This window comes from Malaclemys terrapin, chromosome 6 (assembly GCF_027887155.1).
Source record: "Malaclemys terrapin pileata isolate rMalTer1 chromosome 6, rMalTer1.hap1, whole genome shotgun sequence".
Taxonomy (NCBI): domain Eukaryota; kingdom Metazoa; phylum Chordata; order Testudines; family Emydidae; genus Malaclemys; species Malaclemys terrapin.
The window spans coordinates 11,179,766-11,204,867 of NC_071510.1; the positions used below are offsets into that span (position 1 = coordinate 11,179,766).

The following is a 25,102-nucleotide window of genomic DNA, read 5'->3' on the forward strand; positions in this document are numbered from 1 at the left end:
CCATCTTGATTTCAGAATTGTCAGTGATGGAGGAATTGTACGCTCTTCAGGGTCTGTTTCTGACTGTTTGTACAGCTCCTAGGACACCGAGCTCTTATCTCAGTTGGGGCAAATAGTAGAATCTTTCAAATCATGTCTGATGACATCCTTCTTTAGTGGTCTAGCCTTGCCAGGGAAATTCTCTGGTATCTTACTCGGGACAAATCACTGACGTCTCAGGTGTAGGGCATTAGTGACCCTCTGCTCTACACCTGTAGCACAATATAAGGTCCTGTCTATGCTCGGAAATTGAGTGGAATAACCACTGCAGAGTAAACTGTTCTGCAGTAGATATTCCAGACTCACTTCCTGTGTGGATACTGTGCCATAAGAAAAGTCACTTTATTCCAGAATAATTACTTGGCTTCCAAAGTGGAGTAATTATTCTGAAAAAAAAAATCACTTGTATTCTGAAATTAACTCTGACATAACTCAGGCTGTCCAAAATTCTCATTAAAACAACCTCTTTCTTGGCATTGTTATCAACATTTTTATTTTAAACATACCAATTACCTTTATCTGTACTGTTTCAAATGCTTTCTCCTTACACATTTATTACAGTTCAGTTCTCAAATGGAAAACTGCAGAATTCTGAAAACATGGATTTTACTTTATACAAAAGCAAAGACGCTACTAATCCCAGAAAGAAACACCAGAGAATCTTGGTAAGTTTGTTTGTCATTGTAGAAGAGTTCTACAGTGAAATATCAGATCCCTGTTTATTACCAGGTTTTTGTCTTTGTCAATCAGGATATTTTTGCCAAGAAGTATTGAAAAGTATGTAAAGGGACACTGAAATAAAAAAATCTCACTTTTGTATATTTTTGTAACCTGCTGCTGTTACAAGTATAACATCTAAGATTACAAGAAATGAAAGATATTGTATGGATATAAAATATGTATCAGAGGGGTAGCCGTGCTAGTCTGAATCGGTAAAAAGCAACAGAGGGTCCTGTGGCACCTTTGAGACTAACAGAAGTATTGGGAGCATAAGCTTTTGTGGGTAAGAACCTCACTTCTTTCAGATGCAAGTAAAATATGTAGTGTTATAGTGGATAACACATTTTGGAAGATTATTAAATCTTTTGCTCATATGTATTAAATGTTTTAAGCAATTAGACATCAAGATGAGCTCTAATGTGGTGGCAGATTATCCTTCATCTGCTATTTTGGAGTTCTTGTACCTTCCTCCGAAGTATTTGGAACTGCCCATATTTGGAGACAGATATTGGACTAGATGAATTTTGGGTCTGATCCAGTCTGTGAATTCTGATGGTCCTGGGGTGAAGGAAAATCTCTGTTTGTATCAGGTTTTTGTTTATGCATTTGGCATCCTCTTCATGTACAGTCATTTCACTGGGTTCTCTTGTATAAGGAGATAGGCCCCAGTCCTGATAGGTTCCCAATAGGGTTGTCTATGGGTCCACTGGCATGGATCTGATTGTAGGAGCAGGGCTTTAGTTGGGCTATTGTTTTGTGGGTCTTCCCCTCTCTCCCCTCTCCTCCCCCCCCCCAAGCAGTGGAGAGGAAATCATTAAAACAAATGTGATGGTAAAGCATCATAAATTAGGAGGGGGATTTAAGCAGGTGTAGTAACTGAAAACGTTTTTAACTAACTTAGAAAAAAAAATTGGCTAGATTTCAAATTGATGATGCCCCTTAAAAGAGAAAGTATCAGAGGGGTAGCTGTGTTAGTCTGGACATGTGTCTGACGAAGTGGGTATTCACCCACGAAAGCTTATGCTCCAATACGTCTGTTAGTGTATAAGGTGCCACAGGACTCTGTCGCTTTTGAAAGAGAAAGTAGCCAATGAACCCTCCATGTGAATTAAAAACAAAACACAAACCCCAAAATTAAACCTTTCAACTTCATGGTATTTTATGAGATTCTGGATATGTCCAGACCTTTATTTCAGCTTGCATGGCTGCGAAACTATTTTTAGGAGCAGAAATCAGATTGGAGTGAGGGAAAGTAGTAGCAGAAATTTAAATGGAAAAAGCTGCTGCTTGGAACAGTGGCGGGGGCGGAGAGAAAGGGGGGAAAGAGCTTTTTGCCTGTAGCTTTGAGTTAGCTTGCTGTCTGCCATGTTACTATGAGGAATAGTGTGTGCACTGATACCTGGAGCTCCTCAATTCTCTAAAAAGCGTGTATTCTGCAGTCTTTAGTCTACAAAACCACAAGATGTCAGTGTAACCTTAAGAAGTAGTCCGGAGTATTAGTGTGTTGATAGGTATGAAGGCACGATTTTGTTTTGTCAAAGCAATTCATGATCAGACACATATAGCTTACCAAACAATGCACTTCAAGTGTATTAATACCAATTCTATAAAGGGATGGTAACAGGGTTCAATAATGCAGGACACTGCAAGTTTGAATTGCTCTGGCTCATAGGTTAAATGCAAAGTACCATTGCAGTAATATAGTTAAGGTTACCAAATTAAACACACACAGTCATAGATTCTGAAAGTAATATTGACTGTCCCATGTTGCACACACTGTCTATATTAGGTCTATGGTTAACAGCACACCTAATAAAAAAGTAAAGCTATTATTTGAAGAGTAGGCAGGCTAAGATGACTGCAAAAACCAAGTTGCATTTTCTGATTTCTTTCATGTTTACATTTCTAACCTTAACAAAAACTACAGCAATGCAAATGTTATGATTGAATTCTCATGTGTGAAAGTTTTGCTTGCGTTGGCTTTAGTTGAAAGAGAAACAAGCCAATGGCCAGAAAAGGAAAAAACTTACCTGAGTTATTGTGGAGTTACGCAGTTAGTACTACTGAACAAACTTGGTAGAAATTTTGTACTGCAGATGTACGAAAGTTCTTTATTTAAATCATTTTTAAACATAGGCCCTAATCCTGTAAACTCTTCAGAGTGGCTGAATCGCACTCAGCTTTCGGGATTGGGGACATAAACTGACGATGCGATGAAGTTTTAAAGTTCAGCTGTTTTTGAGTCCAAGGGCACATAAAGAAGTCCAGTTTTTCAAAAGTGTGTGTGTGTATATATAGTGATAATGTGTGCTTGTGTGTATTAAAATTAAATTTTAAAAAATCACGGAATTAATTTTACTCGTGCTACCACTGCCCCAGGAATAACCTTGGAGCTGAGACAAAACACAGCAGTTTTCAGTCCAGGAGGAGAATTAATTTTCAGGAAGTTATGAGTAACAGTTATAATGGAAGGCTGGATGTAACTTTAACTAAAGCATCTGAAATAACACCTTAAATTTAATAGCAAAGATGGTTAATTTCTTATACATTTTTAGCCCTAATTAGTTACAGCAGTTCTGTTACAAACCATCATGTTTAGGTTTAACTATTGCGGACAAGACGTTCTAGCTGTGTTTTTTAAATTCCAGCGTTCACGACAGAGTGCTAAGTGTGCTCAGAAGTTAACCAAAAATACTATTAGAACTATGAAGGCAATAACTTCCACGTAAAGTGTTCTTACCTTCCTTTAGGTGAATGTGGGGGTAGCATTATTTACCAGGTTGGGCTCTTTCAGTGGTAAGAAATGTTGTTTCTTTTGAGACTTTCTTTGGGAAATATCGGTGTGATTTTTTTTTAATAGACTTGATGAGAAAATTTCTCTAAAAGTAGACAAGTTAAAAATGTCTTTTGTTGGTATCTGATACCCAGGAAAAAAGGACTTAATAGCTTGGTTAGAAAGTTCAGTGCACATGGAGAATTTGTGTCACAAGTACCCCATCACTAAAGTTACTTTTCTTTGTATTTTAGACTTCGGAGACAGACAGGCTTTCTTATGTGGGAAAAAACTTCGGCTCAGGTGTCCTGAAATGTAACTCCCTATGCAGGTATGGAGTGCGTGCAAAGGAGGAGGGAAAGCAGTTGTTCTGTTTACTTGATTCTTGTCTTAGCCTTTTCATTTGTGCTGTTTATAAATGCGGGGGCAGATTTTCAGAAGAGCTCAGCTTCTGCTGAGGATCGGAAAGAAAGAGGGGCAGATTTTCAAGAGTTCAGCACCTCACAGCTCCCATTGTTCTCGATGAGAGGTGCTGAGTGCGGCTGAAATATCTAGCCATGCAGTATATATGTACATCCGATTAAGAAGATTTGGGTTAAAAAACAAACAAACGGTAAGTAAAATCACCAAGGAGAGACACTGATGTTGCAGAATCCAGTTTAATAACCCACCTTTCAAATTTGGCAGAATCTGTACATGATATACACTTCTACCTCAATATAACGCTGTCCTCGGGAGCCAAAAAATCTTATTAGAGCATAAGATTTCGTGGACTACAGCCCACTTCTTCGGATGCATAAGTGGGCTGTAGTCCACGAAAGCTTATGCTTTAATAAATGTTAGTCTCTAAGGTGCCACAAGTACTCCTGTTCTTTTTGCGGATACAGACTAACACGGCTGCTACTCTGAAAAAAATCTTACCGCATTATAGCTGAAACCGCGTTATATCGAACTTGCTTTGATCCACTGGAGTGTGCAGCCCCGCCCCTCCCCCCCGGAGCGCTGCTTTACCGCGTTATATCCGAATTCGTGTTATATCGGGGTGCGTTATATCAAGGTAGAGGTGTATGCAGAGGATACCTTGGTCTTGCATGATCACTGGGCAGTTGCAGGTCAGCAGCTTGATGATCTATTTGACTGTTCCGTACACCGGTGGTTCTCAACCTTTCCAGACTGCTGTACCCCTTTCAGGAGTCTGATTTGTTTTGTGCCCCCCCCTAGGTTTCACCTCACTTAAAAACGACTTGCTTACAAAATCAGACATAAAAATACAAAAGTGTCACAGCACGCTGTCCCTGAAAAACGGCTGCCTGTCTCATTTTTACCATATAATTATAAATAAATCAATTGGAATATAAATGTTGTACTTACATTTCAGTGCATGGTATATAGAGCAGTATGAACAAGTCATTGCCTGTATGACATTTTAGTTTGTACTGACTTCGCTAGTGCTTTTTACTTGTTGTAAAACTAGGCAAATATCTAGATGAGTTGACGTCCCCCCTGGAAGATCTCTGCGTATCCGCAGGGGTACGCATACCCCTGGTTGAGAACCACTGCCATACATCATAAAGGGATGGTATTTTCATTGGGAAGAATAAGAAAAAGATAACAGATGCTGGAGCCTCCAGGCAAATGTTAGTAATAATAATGTTGTTTTATTAAGTCTTGCTTGATCTAGGAACTGTAAGTAAGGGAAACTCTGGTTTTGATAGAAACCTTTGGAATTAGTGGATCCAGGAAAAGTCAACTGCAAAAATAATCCTTTCCTGTTGGATCTGTTAAGGGTATCTGTTCTTCCCTTGAGGCACATTGACATTCCCATTAATATCAAAGGAAGTTTAATGTATGTGCAGTCGGAAGAAGGAACATCCCTAAGCGACACTGTCGGGTCAAATTCGAGCCTAAATTTAGGTTTTGTTGTATATATAAATAGTGAGAGAGAAAGAACAAAACAAGCTTTTACATGACTTCAGGCAATAGTCCTAACAGTACAACCAGGTTTGTTTCCATAGGAACTGAATAATAAAATCATGCAAGGCCCCGATCCTGCAAAAACTTACTCCTATGCTCATCTGTGAGGAATCTATTGAAATCAGTTGGTAATTGGATGTCCAGATCCCTTAGACAGCTGTGGAAATCCTGCCTTAGATGTGGAATGTGGAGATTGGAGAAGACCTAGAACTGGATTTCTGTTCCTCCAACGAAACTGATTTTTTTTCAGGCAGATGCAGCTAAAACATTTGCCTGCGGTGCTCACAACTTAAACTTTGCAGCTAGTTTGGTCTTGGATTTAGAGATAAGTTTGTTTTAATAGACAACCTGCCCTTTGGGGTCAAATTTGACTTGATGTGTCTCTTAAATTTAATATATACAAATGGAGGGTGAAAAAGGCGAACTTCAGAAATGTCTGTCAAGTTTGAGTCCTAGTCAGATCTCTACTGGTAACAGCTGCATTGACATACGTTTGCTGATTCTGTGCCTTATAACAATTGAAATATTGATGGGCAATGTGCGTGGGAAGAGAGCAAATTAGCTCAGTGTTTGTTTTGGATCATGTGAGAGTGTAGCAGGGGGATGGTACTTCTAAACTTGAAGCTCCTAAATGATTCGATTAAAAGCAAGTCCCTTTCTGCTACTCGCCACTTTAAGCAGTCCAAGTGTGGCTGTAGCAGGAAATCCAGGACTAAACTCCTCTAAAAGGTGAAAGAGATTGATTACATGCTGGTCATGTATTTTTGTTCTCCTCTGTCTCAAATGAAATGAGGAGAGCTGTGACTTTAATTTTGACAGAACTTAATTTACAATACTGTCATTGCAACAAGACTCTAGGGGCGGTTTTATGCTTGTGTCTGGAGAGTTAAATTGAGACCCAATTAGTCTAATGAACATCTATGCTACAAATATCAATGATATGCAATTTTATACCAACGTAGGACTCCATCTCTGAACACTCATATCATTGGGCATGATTAAGAGACTGTTTTAATGATGTGATCAATCCTTGGAACAGCTGGTGTGTAGAGCCCTAGACATGTGCCTGGCTAGTTCTTGAAGCTGGAGAGGTGGAAACGTAGCTTCCTTAGGTGTGAAGATCACTGCGCCTAGGTGAGGACACCTGGCTAGTCTGAGTAGGGCCTTGGCTACACTCGGGACTTCCCAGCGGCAGCGCTGTGAAGCGCGAGTGTAGTCGCGCCGCCAGCGCTGTGAGAGAGCTCTCGCAGCGCTGTGAGTACTCCACCTGTCTGAGGGGAATAGCTTGCAGTGCTGTGAGCGAGCATGCAGCACTGCAGGCTCTGATTACACTGATGCTTTACAGCGCTGTACTCGTTGCGCTCAGGGAGGTGTTTTTTCACACCCCTGAGAGCAGCAAGTTGCAGCGCTGTACAGCCCCAGTGTAGCCAAGGCCTAGCGTGCTCTTTTTCTTTCTGAGGGTTTTTCTTTGATTCGAGGCTTCAGACCCCATCCTCTTTTTATTCCTTTCCTCTTCATTCAATTTAGTTGAATGTGTGACTCGTTCTTTTTGTCTAGTTGACGGAGCCACCAATGGGGTTGCCGGTCTCCACAACCCGAAGACACGGCATTGCCTCCATAAAGCTTCTAGCAGCTACTCGTCCATAGTTGTTCCTGAAATGGCCTCCCAAGTTTTATTAGCTACTAGACTTGTATTTTTGCTCTTAGTCCCTGTCTAAACCCTGCGGAGACACTGAATTCAATTTGAAGCTGGCTCGTGCCGATTCAGCTTAGCTCGATGGTGCACTGTTGAACTACATCAGTTTGAAATTACGCCTTTAGTTGAACTGCTCCCGTGAAATAGGCAAGGCAGTAGAGAGAATTCCTCCCTCAGCTCGGCACACCTGAATGTCTGGTGTAATACTGTAGCCATACTTGGGCCTCACCAAGTCAGTTCCAGTTTTAAAAATGGTAGGGAGAGGGGCCGACCCAGCACAAGCCGGCTGACAACCTTGCCAAACGCAACATAAAAAGAATGCCCCCAGCTGCCAGGTGGATGAGAGAAATATCCAGCCTGCTCCACAGAGTTACGCTGAATATGAGAGAAACACACATTGTCTCAAGCCATGTGGGTCTGACAGCCGCAAAGTGAACCACCCGTCTTCTCCCTCTGAACTGCTGGCTGGAAAGAAAGGGAGGGCTCGATCCCTTTAAAATGAACTGTTTTGGTCCTGCAAAAATATCTGTTTTCTCAGTAGCGGAGAAAGTAGAGTCAGTTTCTGGGAAGCTGTCACACGTAGGCTTTAGTGTAGACATGTCTATGCTGGCATAGACACAGGTTACCCCAACAGAAGGAGTCTTTCTTTCAATGTAGGAACACTGCCTCCCCAAACAGAAGCACTCCTCTGTTGGCATAGCTGCGTCTACACTGGGGGTTTGGTCGTCATAGTTATGTTGGCTGGGGGTGTGAGTTTTCACACCTCTGACCAACGCAGCTGATCTGTTGTTAGTTTTAAATGTAGCCCAAGCCGTAGGTTCCAGGGGCCATTAATAACCGGAGACCGGCCACGTGGAATCTGAGCTTTGAAAAGAACCGACAGACTACAAAAGAGCCATCCAAATTGGCCCAGTCGCTTACAGCAAACAATTATTTGCCTGAGAACCAAGTCAGGGTTGGAAATATCCGTATCCTTTGCATTCCAGATAGTACCGATCCTCAGCCCAGGCAACCCTAGAAAAACTTCATTCTTAAGCTTCCGAAACCAGACACTGCACCCAAGGAGATCCCGCTTAGAGGTGGTCTTAGGATCCCTGCAAATAGAAACAAGAAAGAGAATAGACGATGACACTTAGGCGTCTCAACACCTGTTTTGTGTGCCTGGGGGCTAATTTCGATGCCTTCATTTGAGACTCTGGGGTTAAAAATCAGGCCTCCTATGTGACTTTTATGGAACTCATTTTACTGTGAAATTCTAGTTGTTGTGATTGGAAAAAATCGGTCCCTGCTGGGGTGGGAGGGAGGAGGAGGGACATGAAGAGCACCGTGCCATATAATATTGCGAACGTATTTCACTTACCATCACTCTGGTTAATCCTCCCTTGCTGTGCTCTCCATAGGTACTTTGTCGGTGTGTTAGACAAGGACGCTGGACAAATGGAAGTCTATAATGCTGAATTATTCAACATGCAGCCGTTGTTGTCAGGTACGTAAAAGTTTGAACTCTCCCACCGACATCACAGTACATCGGTACTCAGTCTGCTGCCTATAGTTTGGCTCCTGTTTCCATCAATCCAATGTCACGGATGTTCTTATTGGTCCCTGAGTGAAAGAGCGCAAGTCGATTGGACAATGTCCCCACAATACACTTTTTTCCAGTGCTTTAAGGAGCTAGCTACTACTCTCCCTTTTACTGTTTTCCACATTGCAGGCTAAGAGGTGATCTTTAGGAAGAACAGGGCGGGGGAAAGTTAGAGTAAATCAGGGTGGAAGGTGGAAAACGTTGAATTTAATCCCAATCAACGGTTTCAGGTTGTGTTTTGGTGTTATCATCTTTTGTGTCTTCTGCTTAGGAGAAGGCTAGAACTGAACAGGCCTGGAGAGTGAATCGCCACTTTCTGGGAAATCAAATAATCCCTAGACAGCACAGGGCTGCTTTTATTGCCGCAAGCCTAGAGGGAAATATTCAGTATCCTCAATGACATGTTTCCTTGGTGCACTAGGTGATCCTGATATTGGTATAATCCAGGACACCCCTTTTGCGACGTATCAAACCAAAGTATTAATGCTCTTTGTAGTAACACGACTGCCCAGTCTCTCTCTCAAATGCTGTCTAGCATTTCAGTTTATCCTTTTTTAAATTCTCGAGTATCAAGCCTGAGAGCTTGTAAGCCAGGTTCTGGCACAGGGTGAATGAAGACATACGTATTACGGTCTGCGGTAGCACAGTCATACCTAAGTGGACTCATTTTTGTTCTTTTTATAGATGACTTAATAGATGACGACCCATCAGATTATCAGAATAAATCCTACAGAGAGAAGGTAAAAGTTTCATTTTTCTAACATAATCACTGGGCTATCCTCAGGAAATACTAGTCTAGAAATGATTTGTTCGTTTTTGCCATTAATGGGTGTTCAACAGTTTTAGTATGTTCTCAAGCTGAGCAATAGGTTTTAAGTGGTGTAACAGCAGCATTTTTATCATTCTTGTAGCTTTGGTGATGGAAACATTAGACAGGTTAACGGCTACCAAAATGTTGGGCTGTATTCACTGATTTATTTTAAGTTTACCTAAAGCATGGGGATTGGTCCTGCTTTGAGCAGGGGGTTGGACTAGATGACCTCCTGAGGTCCCTTCCAACCCTGATAGTCTCTGTTCACAAAGAACAAGTTTAATGTTAATTGATGTTAATTGTTCTTTGAGAGGGTTAGTGGCCTGGGCGGGGGAAGCGGTAGACATGATATGTCTTGGTTTTTAGTAAGGGTTTTGGCACAGACCTACATGACATTCTTATAAGCAAACTAGGGCAACAGTAATTTCATCTATTCCTCGTTAGGTGGGTGCATAACTGGTTGAAAAATCATTTTCAGTGAGTAGTTATCAATGGTTCGCTGTCAGACTGGGAGGCTGTATCTAGTGGGGCCCCACATGGTTCATTCTTGGATCCGGTACTATTCAATATTGTCATTAATGACTTAGATAATGGAGTGGGTAATATGCTTATAAAATTTGTGGATGACACCAAAGTGGGGGGGGAGGGGGATTTGCAAGAACTTTGGAGGACAGGATTAGATTTCAAAAGGACTTTGACAAATTGGAGAATTGGTCAGAATTCAACATGACATTCAATAGAGATGCATGCAAAGTACTTCACTTGGGAAGATAAAAGCAAATCCCCAACTACAAAGTGGGGAGTAAGTGGCGAGGTGGTAGTACTGCTGAAAAGGAGCTCGGGGCTGTAATAGATCGCAAAATGAATGAGTCATCCGTGTGATGCAGTTGCAAAAAAGACTATTACTCTGTGGTGTATAAGGAGTGTTGTATGTAAGACTTAGAAGGTAATTGTCCTGCTCTGCTCGGCACTGGTGAGGCCTCAGCTGGAGTATTGTGTCCAGTTCTGGGGGCCATACTTTAGGAAAGATGTGGACAAATTGAGGAGAGTCCAGAGGACAGCAACAAAAATGATTTAGAAACCTGACTTTTTTGGAAAGATTAAAAAAATGTTTTTTCTTAAGAAAAGAAATGTTATCAGCGTCCCCCTCAGTCTGTCTTCAAATATGTGAAGGGCTGTTACAAAGAGGACTGTGATCAATTGTTCTCCATGTCCACTGTAGGTAGAACAAGAAATAATAAAGTTAATCTGCAGCAAGGGAGATTTAGGTTAGGTAGCAGGAAAAACTTTCTAACTCTAAGGGCAGTTAAGCTCTGGAACAGGGTTCCAAGGGAGGTTGTGGAATCCCTGTCACTGGAGGGTTTTAAGAAAAAGTGGGACAAACCTCTGTCAGGGATGGTCTAGGTTTACTTGGTCCTGTCGCAGCGTTTAGGGGCTGGAGTTGATGACTTAGTGAGGTCTCGTCCAGCCCCGTAGTTCTATTATTCTAACCCTTAAATGTAGACAGACGGCAGTTCAGCGGTGACTTATACATGTCCTTCATTTTAGGCATGGTGGGTGTTCTCATGGAAGACAAGAAGACTATTTGCAATGTGTAAAGTTAAGCACATGCATAAGTCTTTGCAGAATCAGGGCCTTAATCACTATATAGGAGAGGGGGAAAATACATTTTTGTTCCAGTGTAACTCTATTGTTACTGCTTTTTAGACCCTACACTTTGTAGCTATAACTTGATAACCCTTTTGGACGCTCAAAGCAAAAGTGAAATTTACAATTTTTAAAAAAGGAGCTCTAGCTTTCCCAACGCTCTGTATTTAGTTACCGTACATCGAATAGAATCTCTGTTTATGATCTTGTCTAATGTTCCATTAGATGATGGCCCACTTACATATGGGCATTAGGCCATGATCTTGTGGTCAGATCCAGGCAGGCAGACACCACCGTCAGCTTGGGGTCTGAAACCAGTACACACTCAGAGATTTGCCCATGTAGATCCGCTTGTGGGAACATGGTCTTAGTTTGCAGCTTATTGTTCAGATTCACTAGCACTTGGTCATTGTGGGGGCCGCATTCTGGCATACTGAAAATCGTGCATCCCCTCTGTTTAGTGACGCGTTCATTCTGTACTTGTTGGCTTTTTAAAAAAAAAATAGCAAAAGCGATCTCTGCCTGGGGCTGGACTGTAATTTAAAGGCTGAGTTTTCCTTTCATTCATACGGGTTAACACCAATAGAGGGCACCATTGTAACTGGAGAGAGAATTTGGTACTACAGGGCTATGAAATGTATTTCCTTTCCTTTGAAAGGTAGAATCCAATAGCAGCCCTTCCTCGTCAGGGTGCATTATATCCTGCTTCCCTCCAGCACCTTCCAAAGGGCAGACCTCTGTATCTAGTCGCAGTAAGTTGGATCGGTTTCTTGTGCAGGTGGATTCATGTATTGAAGCCTTCGGCACCAACAAGCAGAAGCGAGCCCTGAACTCGCGACGGATGCACCAAGTTGGCAGTGAGACTTTAAATGTGGCTGTGACAAAAGCAGCAGAAAACATCATAGAGACAAAAGGTGTCGCTGGTAAGTGACAAGAGTGATGCAGACGAGCAGCAGCAAGCCTCCCTGTTGGGTTTTTGGAGACTTGCTCATTCATTGTCTGTTCCCTCCTCTCATGTATTCAGAGGATTCACTCACCTCAAGGACTAGGGGAGGGAGAGGCGGATTTGCCTGGAGCGTTAAATGAAGCAGAGGGGTGAGCTCTCTAGTAGTGGCCTTGGAGAAATTTGAGCAGCCACAAACTAACAAATTACCATTCTGGGAGAGAGTCGTGCAGCGCTCCCTGCTACAAGCTTGCTGAAATCAAATCTTCTAGTTCTGATCACACTGCTTCTAAATTGGTGAATTGTGCATTCTTTTCCTTGGCCATCTCAACTCTCTGGTAGCAGAGGGTCCTGGAAAGTTATTCTCCCCATCAGTTCTGTGAGCTGTTCGCGTAGAACGTTAGTCTACCGAACCTGTCACGCTTTATCCTTTAAAGAATGATTCCACATCAGGCCAGCACAAAGGACCGGCAGACCCCAAAGCTTTAAAACCGATGAGCTAAGTCACCCTGTCGGGTCTGGGCTTCGGATCAGACGAGCAGCAGAAGCAAAGGCTACTCTTGCTCCAGTTCCACAGTATTGTCACCATGTTCTTTCCTGCTCCAGATGGGGTTTTGCAAGCCCCCAGAGTTGCGAGCAATGAAGTGATGACAGTGGCATAAAACTGTGGAGAACCATAATGGTGAATTAGGCTCTTTATTTAGAGTAATATTATTTCAGTATTGCATGGAGATTGGGGGCCCAGTGTGCTAGGCGCTGTACAAACGGACAATAAAAAGACAGTCCCCATCCCTCTGTCACTTGGAGGTTTTTTAAGAACAGGTTACATAGACACCTGTCAGATGGTCTGGTATACTTAATCCTGCCTCAGTGTGGGGCATGGAGTAGGTGACCTCCTGAGGTCTCTTCCAGGCCTCCATTTCTGTGATCCCAAAGAGCTCCCAATAGGAGAATGCACTATATTCTGCACACACACGACTGCTCTGCGTACCGTAGCTAACTCTACTTGGAGTGGGGAAAACAATAGAAATTTGCAGAATCATTGTCGTGAGTTTATTAGTCATTTCAAAAGCTTCCAGTATCCCCCCCGCACACCATACCGCATTTAGAGCTTTAAAACTCTAGCCAGAAGAATTCTCGTTTTTTAACCAAGAATTCCCTTGGCCTAGACTGACACTAAACACAAGCGTTCGCTTTGTGGCTCCATTCACGTTCGCATTGGCTCAAGCACTCTCTCATCTCCTGCTTGCTTTGAAAGCTTTAGTCAGTGACGCCGCTCAGGATGATTTGCAAGATGTCTCCCTCTTCCTACCTCCCTGCCAGGAAGATGCTGACAGCCCAGAGAACGTCTACAGGTTTGAGGACCGTATCCTTTATGGGGCAAAGCACTGCTTTACCCAGCTGAAAATACAGAGTTAAAGGAAAGGTTCAGACTCGGGTGAGCAGTAGAGTTGTGTGTCATTTGAGAGGAGTAATTTCTGTTCATGAACAAAACGCCGGGGACAGAGGATTTGAGAGTGTGCCTTAGGGCTTTGGGCCTATAAGTCATATATCCGGCCTTTTGAGCGGCTTCTCCCAGAGGAGATGATTTTGTGCGTTCCCCTGTGCGAATGTGAAGTAGATGTCAACCGTAAGTGTTATGGAGGGTATTATGGGGAGCAAAAGGTAGAATTTGGACTGTTGACCCAAGTACCAGGAGAGATGCTTCATCATGGAATCAAAACCTACAGGGACATTAATCCCGGCTGGCTTCCAGTCCCTGTGATTGTTGTGCCTGCCTACAGTACATCTCCCTGTGCAGCGTTAGTCGGATATACTGTTCTTCGCTGCTCTCAAATGTTAGTGGTGGTTGTTGCTGTGAGCAGTCGCGCAATGGATGAAATGAGCCCTTGGTGTAATGTAAATCTACATGACTTGCCTACTGTACAGGGCTGTTGTGACCCATACTGGTCATTAAGGGCTTCTAGAGCCTCAATTGAAAGAGCAAAGTGTTCTTTATTATTTCTTAAAACCTCTCCAGTCCTCTCCCCTGCCGAATATGAAGCACTGCAGACTCCAGCTGCAGCTTTCGTTAGCATTACTCCTGAGGAGATCCTTAAGAAGACAGAAGAGAAAAGGTAAGGATGCGCTAGGCTTACTGATGGGGCAAATAGAGTGGTCAGTTCCTTGTAATGAAATGAGTTGAAAAAACGAGTAGCTGCTAGCATGAAGGAAAACACCTGTAGAACTTAGTTGACCCGCAGGAAGATGTATATCCCTAGTGGAATTTCAAGACAGATTTCATTAGAATTATTCTGTTGTTTCATCTGATGGACCAGTAGCCCCAGGAATTGGCAGATGGATAAGCTCAGTGCTGTTTCAAAACCCTGTTAGCCAACTGGCCCCAGATCACGAGATGGAAGAATTAGATATTTAATATTCATGGAGGATAGGTCCATCAGTGTCTATTGTCCAAGATAGTCAGGGATGCAACCCCATGCTCTGGGTATCCCCAAGCCTCTGACTGCCAGAAGCAGGACTGAAAGACAGAGGAAGAATCACTCGATAAATTGTCCTGCTCTGTTCACGCCCTCTGAAGTGTCTGGCCCTGGCCGCTATCGGCCAACAGGATTCCGAGCTAGATGGCCATTCTTATGTTCTTATGACCATTTTCTACTGTGGCTGGTAGGTTTAGCTTTGTTCCAAAAAGGCTCATTTCTTTCTTAAAATAACATGTTCCGTGATGTAATAACAGCCCCTTAATCCTGACTTCAAAGTTGTGGTTCCAACGCTGGATAAGATGAGCCCCTTCTTTGTTTTGTTCTCTTTATCACAAGGTGGGATATAACGTGAACTGATCTGTGAACTCTGCCCCAGTGGGAGGAGCTGAAATCTAGGAAGCAGGCCGAGGGATGACTCGGGGCATGCATCTGTGTGTGCAGAGTTTATAACAGTGAGAGCTGGGGTGTCTAGGAAACCGCCAGAAGCCAAAGGCAGACTCTCTGCCTGCTTGTGTAGGTGCAGCCAGGAGGGCTACTGTTTGGGGGAATTGGGAATAAGAGACGTGTAAGGAACTGGCTGGCAAACAGGAAGAGATGAGGTTGGATAGGTAAACGTGAAACATGCTGGGGGCCAGAGGAGGGAGTTGGGTGGGAAATCCCAGGGTTTGAAGACTAGCATGGATATTAAAACGAACAGGAAGCAAATGGTGATTCTGAGCATGGGGGCAGATAGCCCCATTCTGGGCACTAAAAACAACGAGGAGTCCTTGTGGCACCTTAGAGACTAACACATTTATTTGGGCATAAGCTTTCGTGGGCTAGAACCCACTTCATGAGATGCATGGAGTGGAAAATACAGTAGGCAGAATATATTTACACAGAGAACATGAAAAGATGGGAGTTGCCTATCAAGCGGGGGGTCAGTTCTAATGAGACAATTCAATTAAAGCGGAAGTGGGCTACTATCAACAGGAGGAAAAATCACTTTTGTAGTGGTAATCAGGGAGGCCCATTTCAAACAGTTGACAAGAAGGTGTAAGTAACAGTAGGGGGAAATTAGCATGGGGTATATACTATCATGTGCCAGCAATGCCCCTCTGCCATGTACATTGGCCAAACCGGACAGTCTCTACGTAAAAGAATAAATGGACACAAATCAAACATCAGGAATGGTAACATACAGAAGCCAGTAGGAGAACACTTCAATCTCCCTGGACATTCAATAACAGATTTAAAAGTAGCCATCCTTCAACAAAAAAAACTTCAAAAACAGACTCCAGCGAGAAACTGCAGAACTGGAATTAATTTGCAAACTGGACACCGTCAAATTAGGCCTGAATAAAGACTGGGAGTGGCTGGGTCACTACAAAAACTAAAAATGAATTTCCCCCATGCTAATTTTTCCCTACTGTTACTCACACCTTCTTGTCAACTGTTTGAAATGAGCCACCCTGATTACCACTACAAAAGTGATTTTTTCCTCCTGTTGATAATGGCTCACTTCCATTTTAATTAAATTGTCTCGTTAGACCTGACCCCTCACTTGATAGGCAACTCCCATCTTTTCATGTGCTGTGTGTATATATATATTCTGCCTACTGTATTTTCCACTCCATGCATCTGATGAAGTGGGTTTTAGCCCACGAAAGCTTATGCCCAAATGAATGTGTTGGTCTCTAAGGTGCCACAAGGAATCCTCGTTGTTTTTGCTGGTACAGACTAACAGGGCTGCCTCTCTGGGCACTGTTCTAGACAAGCTGCTGACCAGGAAACACGTTGAAGTTTGGAGAGTTGAGGCTAGGGGAACCATAAAGAGGAGATGAAATGCCCGAGCAGCTGCGTAGACCGCGGCTGAATGCAGACTGTTGTGCCCTGGTGAGGTTAGAATAGACCGGCTCACAGGTTGGACAGCTATTGTCCGCCATATTAGTACACTGTAGGATCATCTGCATTCCTTTGCAGAGCAATATCTTCCCTAGGTGGAAGTGTCCTTCTGGTGACTCTCTCCTGTCTGCTCAGAGAACACTACTCCTGCCTTTCATCATTAAACATTAGTGCATTTAAAGGTTCTGGGTAGAGCACGATAGATTAGTGGATGCTCTGACACGTGAGGCCAGATCCTCTGCTGGAGTAAATTGGCTTTGCCATATCAAAGTCAGTGGAGCTCTGTAAATTTAAACTAGCTGCAGAATTGGCCTTATTTGTGTATTCCTTACACTCGGGCATCTCCTGTCCTAGTGTGCTGTACCCAACCCCCCATTTCTTTATGCCCTGTGCCCTCTTCTTCCTTTTAGCCATTGCTCCTTCGTTCTAGAAGAACTGAAGTCCATGCCGCTAAGTGAGGACAGAGCGGACCATAAGGCGCGGTGTCTGTGGTTTCTGGATGCCCTCATCAAGTTCAGTTTCCAGAAAGTGATTAAGAAGAAACGTAAGTTAATAGCAGGAGTATCTCTCTGCCCTACTTACCTTTCAGCTGTGAACTGGGGTTTGTATTGTAACGAATGGAGTCTTAAATCCAGAAAAAGGAAAAAAAAAATCCACCAAGATGACAGTTGAGCGCTAACAGTTTGATCCCCAGGTACAATTTTGGGCCACGGTTAAAATTTTGAAAGCAGTCTAAGGCAGTCAAGCACACATTCAGTGTCCAAAGCCCTTTGGAATGCTATGAAAATCTCAACCTAAAAATACTGATGAAAAATGAACCCCCTCTTTTTCCCTACGAAGCCTGATACTGAATCTGGAAGGGGAAGGGTGGGGAGAAGGGGACGGGACAAGCTTGAAAGCAAGTAGTGAAACGTGTTGTGCAGTTAATGCCTCAACAGTGAACAGAGTGCAGAACAAATCAACACGTTCGTGTCACAAACGATCTTCCATTAAGAAAATGCCATTTCTACTTCTAATCAGTAAAATGTACATTTTCTTGAAGTTATAGAAACCCCAATAATTCAAGATTGTAAACTTGCCATTTTAATTCATCAGTGACTTTGCCATTTTAAATCAAGGTATTGTGAAGGCCAGAGTAACTCCTGTCAGAAATGCTCCAACTGAATATTTTTCCATCAGAAAATGCCGGTTCATCAAAAGTGAAACAGTTTTGCGGAAACGTGTCTGTTTCAATGAAATTTTGGGGGGGGAGGATTGGAACAAGATTCCAATAAGTTCCAATTTATTTTTCAAAACAGGACATTTTGATTTCCACATAATGTGACATTTTAAAAGGTAAGAATTCGGAATGATTTTTTTTTTTCGATTTTATCCAAACTAAAAGTTTCAACCTGAAACAATTTTTATTGGAACTTTGTTGTAGGAAATTTTGAATTTTTTTGTTTGATTTTGTTTCTGGCCAGAAACAATTTAGAAATCATGAATTTCCCACCACGCAAAAAATCCAGTACTCAGCCGGCTCTAATAATGAGTTATTGCAGCTTTCTGCTATCATACAATTTTCCCATCCTCCGCATGTTGAGCAGATCACTGGGAAGTCCATTGGGGCGTGGCCATTGAACCAAATAGTCTTTCATATGTTGCTTTTTCTCGTGCTGTTATCAAGAGGTCTTTGCAGTTTTTTTGTTTGTTTTGGTTTTTAACCGATAAACACAGTAAATGAAAAAGCTGTTTTTCCTTCCAGGAACAAAGTGATTTCTTTCTTCAACTCTAGCATTTCTGAGCTGTTACATGAAATAACACTTGGCAGCCTCTATCAAAGCCCTTTGGGACAGGGACCATCCTTTGGTTCTGTTTTGTACAGCGCCTAGCTCAGTAGAGTAATCCTGGTCCTTGAGCAGGCCTTCAGGCCGACACGGTAATGCAAATTATCAATAATCATGTGGAAATATGAAGATTCCAGCCGCTGGAGATTTAAGAAAAAACCCAAATATCATGAGACACTTGATGAGAGCTTGCAGAACTGGGGGTATCCCTTATTTACAAGTTTATCCAGCCAACTTCAGCTCCATTGCTCCCAACTAACAAGCTCTTTTGAACTCTGCATCCCAAATCATCTTTTAAAGGTGCAGTAATGACCGTTCTTCAAAGCTCCACACAAAACATTTAGGTGTAGATTTTGAAAGGGGATTTGGATGCATAATTCCCATTGTGCTTCTAAATCCGCTGGGCAGGTTTGAAAATCTCAGCTTTAGACTTTCTATAGAAAAAACTTTCTTTAAACATCCACCTGTCGTATTGGGAACCCAGACATTCTGATGCATGGGAGTCCAAAAGTCAAAGTGGTGTGAAATAAAAGTGAAACTCACCATTCTAAGACCCAATCTACACTCAGAAGTTAGGTCGACCCAGCTACGTCGCTCAGGGGTGTGAAAAAACCCACACTCCTGCGTGATGTAGTTTAGCTGACCTAACCCCTAGTGTAGACAGCGAGAGGTTGATGGAAGAATTCTTCCATCGATGTAGCTACCGCCTCTCGGAGGGGTGGATTAACGATACCGATGGGAGAACCCTGTTTGTAAGCACAGGTAATGTCTACACTGAAGTGCTACAGCGGCCTAGCTGCAGGAGCATTTCAAGTGTAAACAACCCCGAAGTGGTGAAAAGGAAATTCAAGATTTTTGAAAAACTATTTAAATTTTAATAACCTTCTGGTAATGGAAACACAGATAAGGAAGGAATTGTATCGTATTAATACTTAATGTAATTTAATTTATTATTAATAATAATACAAAAAATAGTGCCTAGGAGTCCTCATTATGGACCAGGACTGCGCTGTGCGAGGCTCTGTACAAACAAAGAACAAAACGACAGTCCATAGATGGTACAGAAGCTTGTCCTACATTCTAGGGGTATAATTTTCAAAAACTTCTAAGTGCCATTTTCAAAAGTGACAGGCCATTAGGAGCCTAAGTCTGATTGAAGTCAGTGGGATTTAGGCTTGTAAGCACCTAAGTCTCTTTTGAAAATGGGGTTTAGGATTGTCAATCATTTAGACACTGTTTGAAAATCTTACCCTAGAAGCTCTAAGTAGTTTGTCAACGTACTGATTTATGTATTTTTAAGTTGTTCCCTTAAAGATGTCAGAGAAGCAGTATAAAACCAGCACAGTGTTATAATAGTTCTTAAGTGTTCATTTCAATGACGCCCCATTATGTTCAGAATGTGTGTGTTTATCATTTCATTGCAAAACGTTGTTGTTTTTTTTTCTAGATGCAATGGGCCCCGACTGTCCACACGTCATTAACAGCAAACTCATGAAAAACTTCACGGCCCTGACATACAACAATGGCAGGTAGCGAATAGTTTGTTTTGTTTGAAATTGATGTTCGTGACACAGGAAAGTTCAGATCAAGGGATCATAACTGTGCCCACGTTATCAGGAAATCCTCTCAACTGCCATATCAAGAAATCTAAATTATTGGCATCTTCCCTGCTTAAGGCCTGTAGATTTCGATACAGAGATTTTTCTGTGGAGAAAATGGAAGGGGCTGTCACCATGCTGAGCAATCATCTGTACTTCAGGAGGTGACCGTGTGGAGACTCTGGCTCTCATTCTCCTCTGCCTTATGCCAACATAAACCAGGAGTGGCTCTGTTGAAGTCAGTGGAGTCATAGAATCATAGAATCTCAGGGTTGGAAGGGACCTCAGGAGGTCATCTAGTCCAACCCCCTGCTCAAAGCAGGACAATCCCCAACTAAATCATCCCAGCCAGGGCTTTGTCAAGCCTGACTTTAAAAACCTCTAAGGAAGGAGATTCCACCACCTCCCTAGGGAACCCATTCCAGTGCTTCACCACCCTCCTAGTGAAAGTTTTTCCTAATAGCCAACCTGAACCTCCCCCACCGTAACTTGAGACCATTGCTCCTTGTTCTGTCATCTGGTACCACTGAGAACAGTCTAGATCCATCTCTTTGGAATCCCCTTTCAGGTAGTTGAAAGCAGCTATCAAATCCCCCCTCATTCTTCTCTTCTGCAGACTAAACCATCCCAGTTCCCTCAGCCTCTCCTCATAACTCATGTGCTCCAACCCCCTGATCATTTTTGTTGCCCTCCGCTGGACTCTTTCCAATTTTTCCACATCCTCGTTGGAGTGTGGGGCCCAAAACTGGACACAGTACTCCAGATGAGACCTCACCAATGTCGAATAGAGGGGAACAATCACGTCCCTCGATCTGCTGGCAATGCCCCTACTTATACAGCCCAAAATGCCGTTAGCCTTCTTGGCAACAAGAGCACACTGTCAACTCATATCCAGCTTCTCGTCCACTGTGACCCCTAGGTCCTTTTCTGCAGAACTGCTTCCTAGCCATTTGGATCCCTAGTCTGTAACAGTGAATGGGATTCTTCTGTCCTAAGTGCAGGACTCTGCACCTGTCCTTGTTGAACCTCATCAGATTTCTTTTGGCCCAATCCTCTAATTTGTCTAGGTCCCTCTGTATCCTATCCCTACCCTCCAGCGTATCTACCACTCCTCCCACTTTAGAGTCACACCAGTATGAGAGGAGACTCTGACCCGATGGCTTGTATTTTAAAATCCGGTATTTTATTTAACATAGTACAAAGGCCAGGGGTAAAATGCTCACAGGCATCTGAGTGACTAAGGAACCCAGTCCCATTTTTAAGAGATCATGCTACTTAGGAGCTCAAATGTTATTGAAACTCACTGGGGGATAGGGCTCCCAGGTCACTGGGGCACTACTGAAAATGCTACCTCTGTCTACACACACAGTTGCAACAGTTTAACTAAAGTTGTGATTTGAAACTGAGGTAATAAGTCAATGCAGCTTTGCACTCAGAAGCTCTTCAGTCAGTTTATGTCAGATTTCAGGGCGAAGCTAAACCGATAAAACCAGTTTGAAACCGATTTAAATCTTATACTGGTATAGCAATGTTGGTTACAGGTGTGACTTTTATTTTTTAACTGACATAGCTATGTCGGAACTAGGCCTAGTCTGGATGCAGTTATACTGGCATCAGAGCCTTGCCAGCGTAGCGTCTCTCTCATGGGGAACCAGTGTTAGCTAAGATGGCAGAAGCTCTTGTATGCAGATATGAGCTGTGTCTACACTCGAAGGGTTTGCTGGTATAACGATGCCAGGGTAGCTATGCCAGCAGAACTTTTCCAGTGTAGACTAGGCCTAGGTGTGCCCGTATAGGGGCCTGTGTCAGTTTAACTAACCCCATTTAATGAAGTATGTGTGTGTGCGTGTACGTACAAGACCCACAGCTTCCTGGGGCCTTCTCTTTCTGAAGCATTTTACAGACATCCGCGAATGAAACCTGCCAGCAGCCCTGCGACCTTAATGCACCATCACTGCTGCCTTGGCAGGGCAGCCTCTTTGCTCCACTCCAGCAGCACAGTGGAAGGAAAGACTTGCTATGTCTCGTTGGCTGGGGAGTTGTGCGGACCCTGTGCACCCTCTCGCAGCCTCCTCCCCCATTCCCAACCCCAGGGAGCATGTCAGGCTGGCAGGAGGACTAGCCAGACTGTGATGCTCCTCTCCAGTCTCCTTGGTCCTCTGAGCACGATGTTGCAGAGCAGAGACGCTAGCCCAATAAGTGGAGGTGTAGTGAATTGTGCAGGGTCAGCCGCAGTAAAGCTAGGAATAGAACCTAGGAGTTCTGGCTTGTGCCCTAGAGGAGGCTAGCCAGGAGAAGACACCTATGAGTGGAAAGCAGGAGAGCACACACTGTACCGTTCTAAGGTACTGCCTGGGAGGTCCAGCTGCCATTGTACCTCCCAGGCCACGACCCTGTGGAGCCACCGTAGTGCAGGCTGGTTCCAGAACACTAAACTAAAGCACGTTTAGGACTTCACCTCTTCCCCATGGTACATGCCTGTGTTGGGGTTCCCAAAGCCCCCCGCTGGGCCTGCCTCTGACCAATCTCTCCAGTTTGCAGCATTAAAAGAAAAGTTCTGGACACTGGTCAGAGCTGTGGCACTTGATTCTTTGCCTGCTGGCCACGGATCAGCCTTTCAGCAGTTTAGTGACTGCCAGCAGGAGGCGCCAGAATACACACATTTAGAAATGCAGAGGTTTGAGTCAGGAAAGGCTGTCCAAAGGACATGGACACACGGAAAGTAATTAAAATAAGCATCTGCCGGGGGGCGGGGTCAGTTGCGGAGCTGTTTTAGTTAAATAACGCTTCCAAGAAGCTGCTTGTGGTTTTACTGAATGTTGTTGGCTTCCACCTAGCTGGCTGTGTGCAGAAGGGCCAAACTTTTTTGCTTTACAGGCATTGTCTCTTCACACTTCATGCTATCGGCGTTACTATGAAGTGGCCAGGAGGTTTTGAACATAAATTTGCCACGTCAGCATGAAAAACAATCCTCTAAACCCGTCTGCCCCGAGAGCTGTGTTGATTTATAACTAGAGCTGGGTGAAATCTTTCAGACCACTAGATTATTTGATGAAAATTGCAGTTTTGGTCGACCCAAAACTATTCACAGATTTGACACACACAGTTTTTCAGTCATTCACAAAAGGGCTGGTAGTGGAAAGGGTGCTGCTGTTGTCACCAGTATTCCCCATCCCTTTTACTAGGAATATAATCCCAGGTCTTGCCGTCAGATGTAGGCAGACACAATCCCAAAGGGTTATACTTTGGCTCTGTGAAAAAGTGTCACATTTTGTCTCTTTCCCCTACCCTCTTATTCTCCAGTATCCAGAATTTAATCTCTGCTTCGATGAAGGCTAAAATTACAGCCTACGTCATCGCCTTAGCCTTGCACATTAACAACTTCCAAACAGACCTGACTGTGCTCCAGAGGGACATGAAACTCCGCGAGAACAGGTGAGTGACGTTTCTGTTCATTGTAGGAACACCAAGCGCTCAGTCATTTTAAAAAAACTTGGGGTGTCAGGGGAGGAAGGCAGCACTGGGGGGGTTTGTTCAGTTCCTCAATTGAGCAGTTGGATGTTTGATCCAGATGCTGCCCTGAGGACCATGCAGGCTCCCCCCGTTCTTGTCAGTGGGGCGCACCCAGGCAGTGCTCCATGCAGGGTTGGGGTGTAATGGGGTAATTTTAAAAATAACTAATAATACTGAGCTCTTATCGAACACTTTTCATCAGTAGATTTCAAAGCACTTTACAGAGGAGGTTAGCATCATTGTCCCCTTTTACAGATGGGGAAACTGAGGCACGGAGGGAAAGTGACTTGGCCAAGGTCACTCAGCAAGCCAGTGACAGAGCCAGTAGAACTCTGAGTCCCAGTCCACTGAGTGACTCTGCATTTTTCAGTCTATTCTCCTCCTTCTCACGACAAGAGGGAAGCAGAGTTCTGACTCCCTGCTGGGTCCATGATCCGTGTTTAATTGCCAGGAGGCCACAGTCTCTGTCATAAAGATTGGAACTCGGGTTTTTAAACAAAACCAGTTGTGAACACATGCCCCCTTGGCACAGCCAGTAATCCAGTCCCCCCGAAATGCCTTGCCTGGGCCTGGTGCAGAGGAGATGTGTTTTCCTGAAATTTGGGAAGGGTAATTGCACCCGCATCAGGAGATGAGGGTTTGGCTAATTGGGACTACCAAGAATAACTGTGGTGATTTGGAGGGGGCAGGATCGGGTCCTTAATGAAGAACACTTGCTCTGGTATCTTCATTGAGAAGTTACTTCCTAGCGCTTCATTTTCCATGGGACAAGAAATATGTCTGTGCCATAGATACTGAGTATTAAGTGTGCCTTTATCAATACGTCTCAATCAGGGCCTGATCCAGAGTCCATAAAATTCAGAGGGCTCTTTCCACTGACTTCAAAAGGGTGTGATTCAGGCCATTGGAGAATACAATTATGATCAATTCTTGATTTAATCTAATGGACTCACTAGGGGAATCCTTGACCTCCAGGCTGGGGAGACTGGCTGTTAGCACAGAGAGCAGCTGCATAATACCAACTGGAATTGAAATGTATTGGCCTCCGGTCAGCAATTTGAGTTCAACCATGCTTGGCTTGCTGCACCTCGGTGGGAGAAATAGCTACTCCAAGGACGTGCTTTGTAGCTTGACCTGGTTCGTCAGGATGACCCTTCCTGACAAGATCTCTAAAGATGCTATTGCAGGGTATGAAAAATCCATCTCGAGATCTGTGTCCTGCAGAATTAACAACTCCAACAAGAAATCAATTATTCCCCATAACGAAATCCTGTAGAAAATAATGAAATGATTCTCGACTAGAACGGTTAAATTCCAATGGCAAATGGAAGTGATCCGATCTATTAGTTGCCTGACTTTTCACAGGGTGACTCCATTGTGCATGTGGCAGTGATTGCTGATGCCAGTAATTTTGCTGTTTGGAACTGATGTGGAATAATGGTTTTAATGGCAGTGTTTGAAGCCAATTAGACCCCATTTTTAAAGATGAAGTAAATGGCTTTTGGAAAGGTCACGCTGCCTTTTGTGAGCCGCATTAGGCACGAAAGATTGACTTGTACAGCTGTCTTTTTGGGGGATCCTAAAAAAATGAGCACAGAGAAGTCTGAAAAGCAAAA

General features: G+C 43.5%; 1 protein-coding gene across 1 annotated transcript in view; it reads left to right on the forward strand.

The window, feature by feature from the left end:
- POLR1E (RNA polymerase I subunit E) overlaps positions 1 to 25,102 on the forward strand; it is a 29,000-nt gene that overhangs the window by 1,898 nt on the left and 2,000 nt on the right. The window contains exons 2-11 of the mRNA XM_054032882.1: positions 601 to 704; positions 3,787 to 3,863; positions 8,603 to 8,688; positions 9,469 to 9,524; positions 12,021 to 12,165; positions 13,444 to 13,551; positions 14,206 to 14,302; positions 16,960 to 17,093; positions 19,823 to 19,904; positions 23,277 to 23,408. Of these exons, the coding sequence (XP_053888857.1) occupies positions 601 to 704; positions 3,787 to 3,863; positions 8,603 to 8,688; positions 9,469 to 9,524; positions 12,021 to 12,165; positions 13,444 to 13,551; positions 14,206 to 14,302; positions 16,960 to 17,093; positions 19,823 to 19,904; positions 23,277 to 23,408 (1,021 nt within the window). The remainder of the gene's footprint in view (positions 1 to 600; positions 705 to 3,786; positions 3,864 to 8,602; positions 8,689 to 9,468; positions 9,525 to 12,020; positions 12,166 to 13,443; positions 13,552 to 14,205; positions 14,303 to 16,959; positions 17,094 to 19,822; positions 19,905 to 23,276; positions 23,409 to 25,102) is intronic.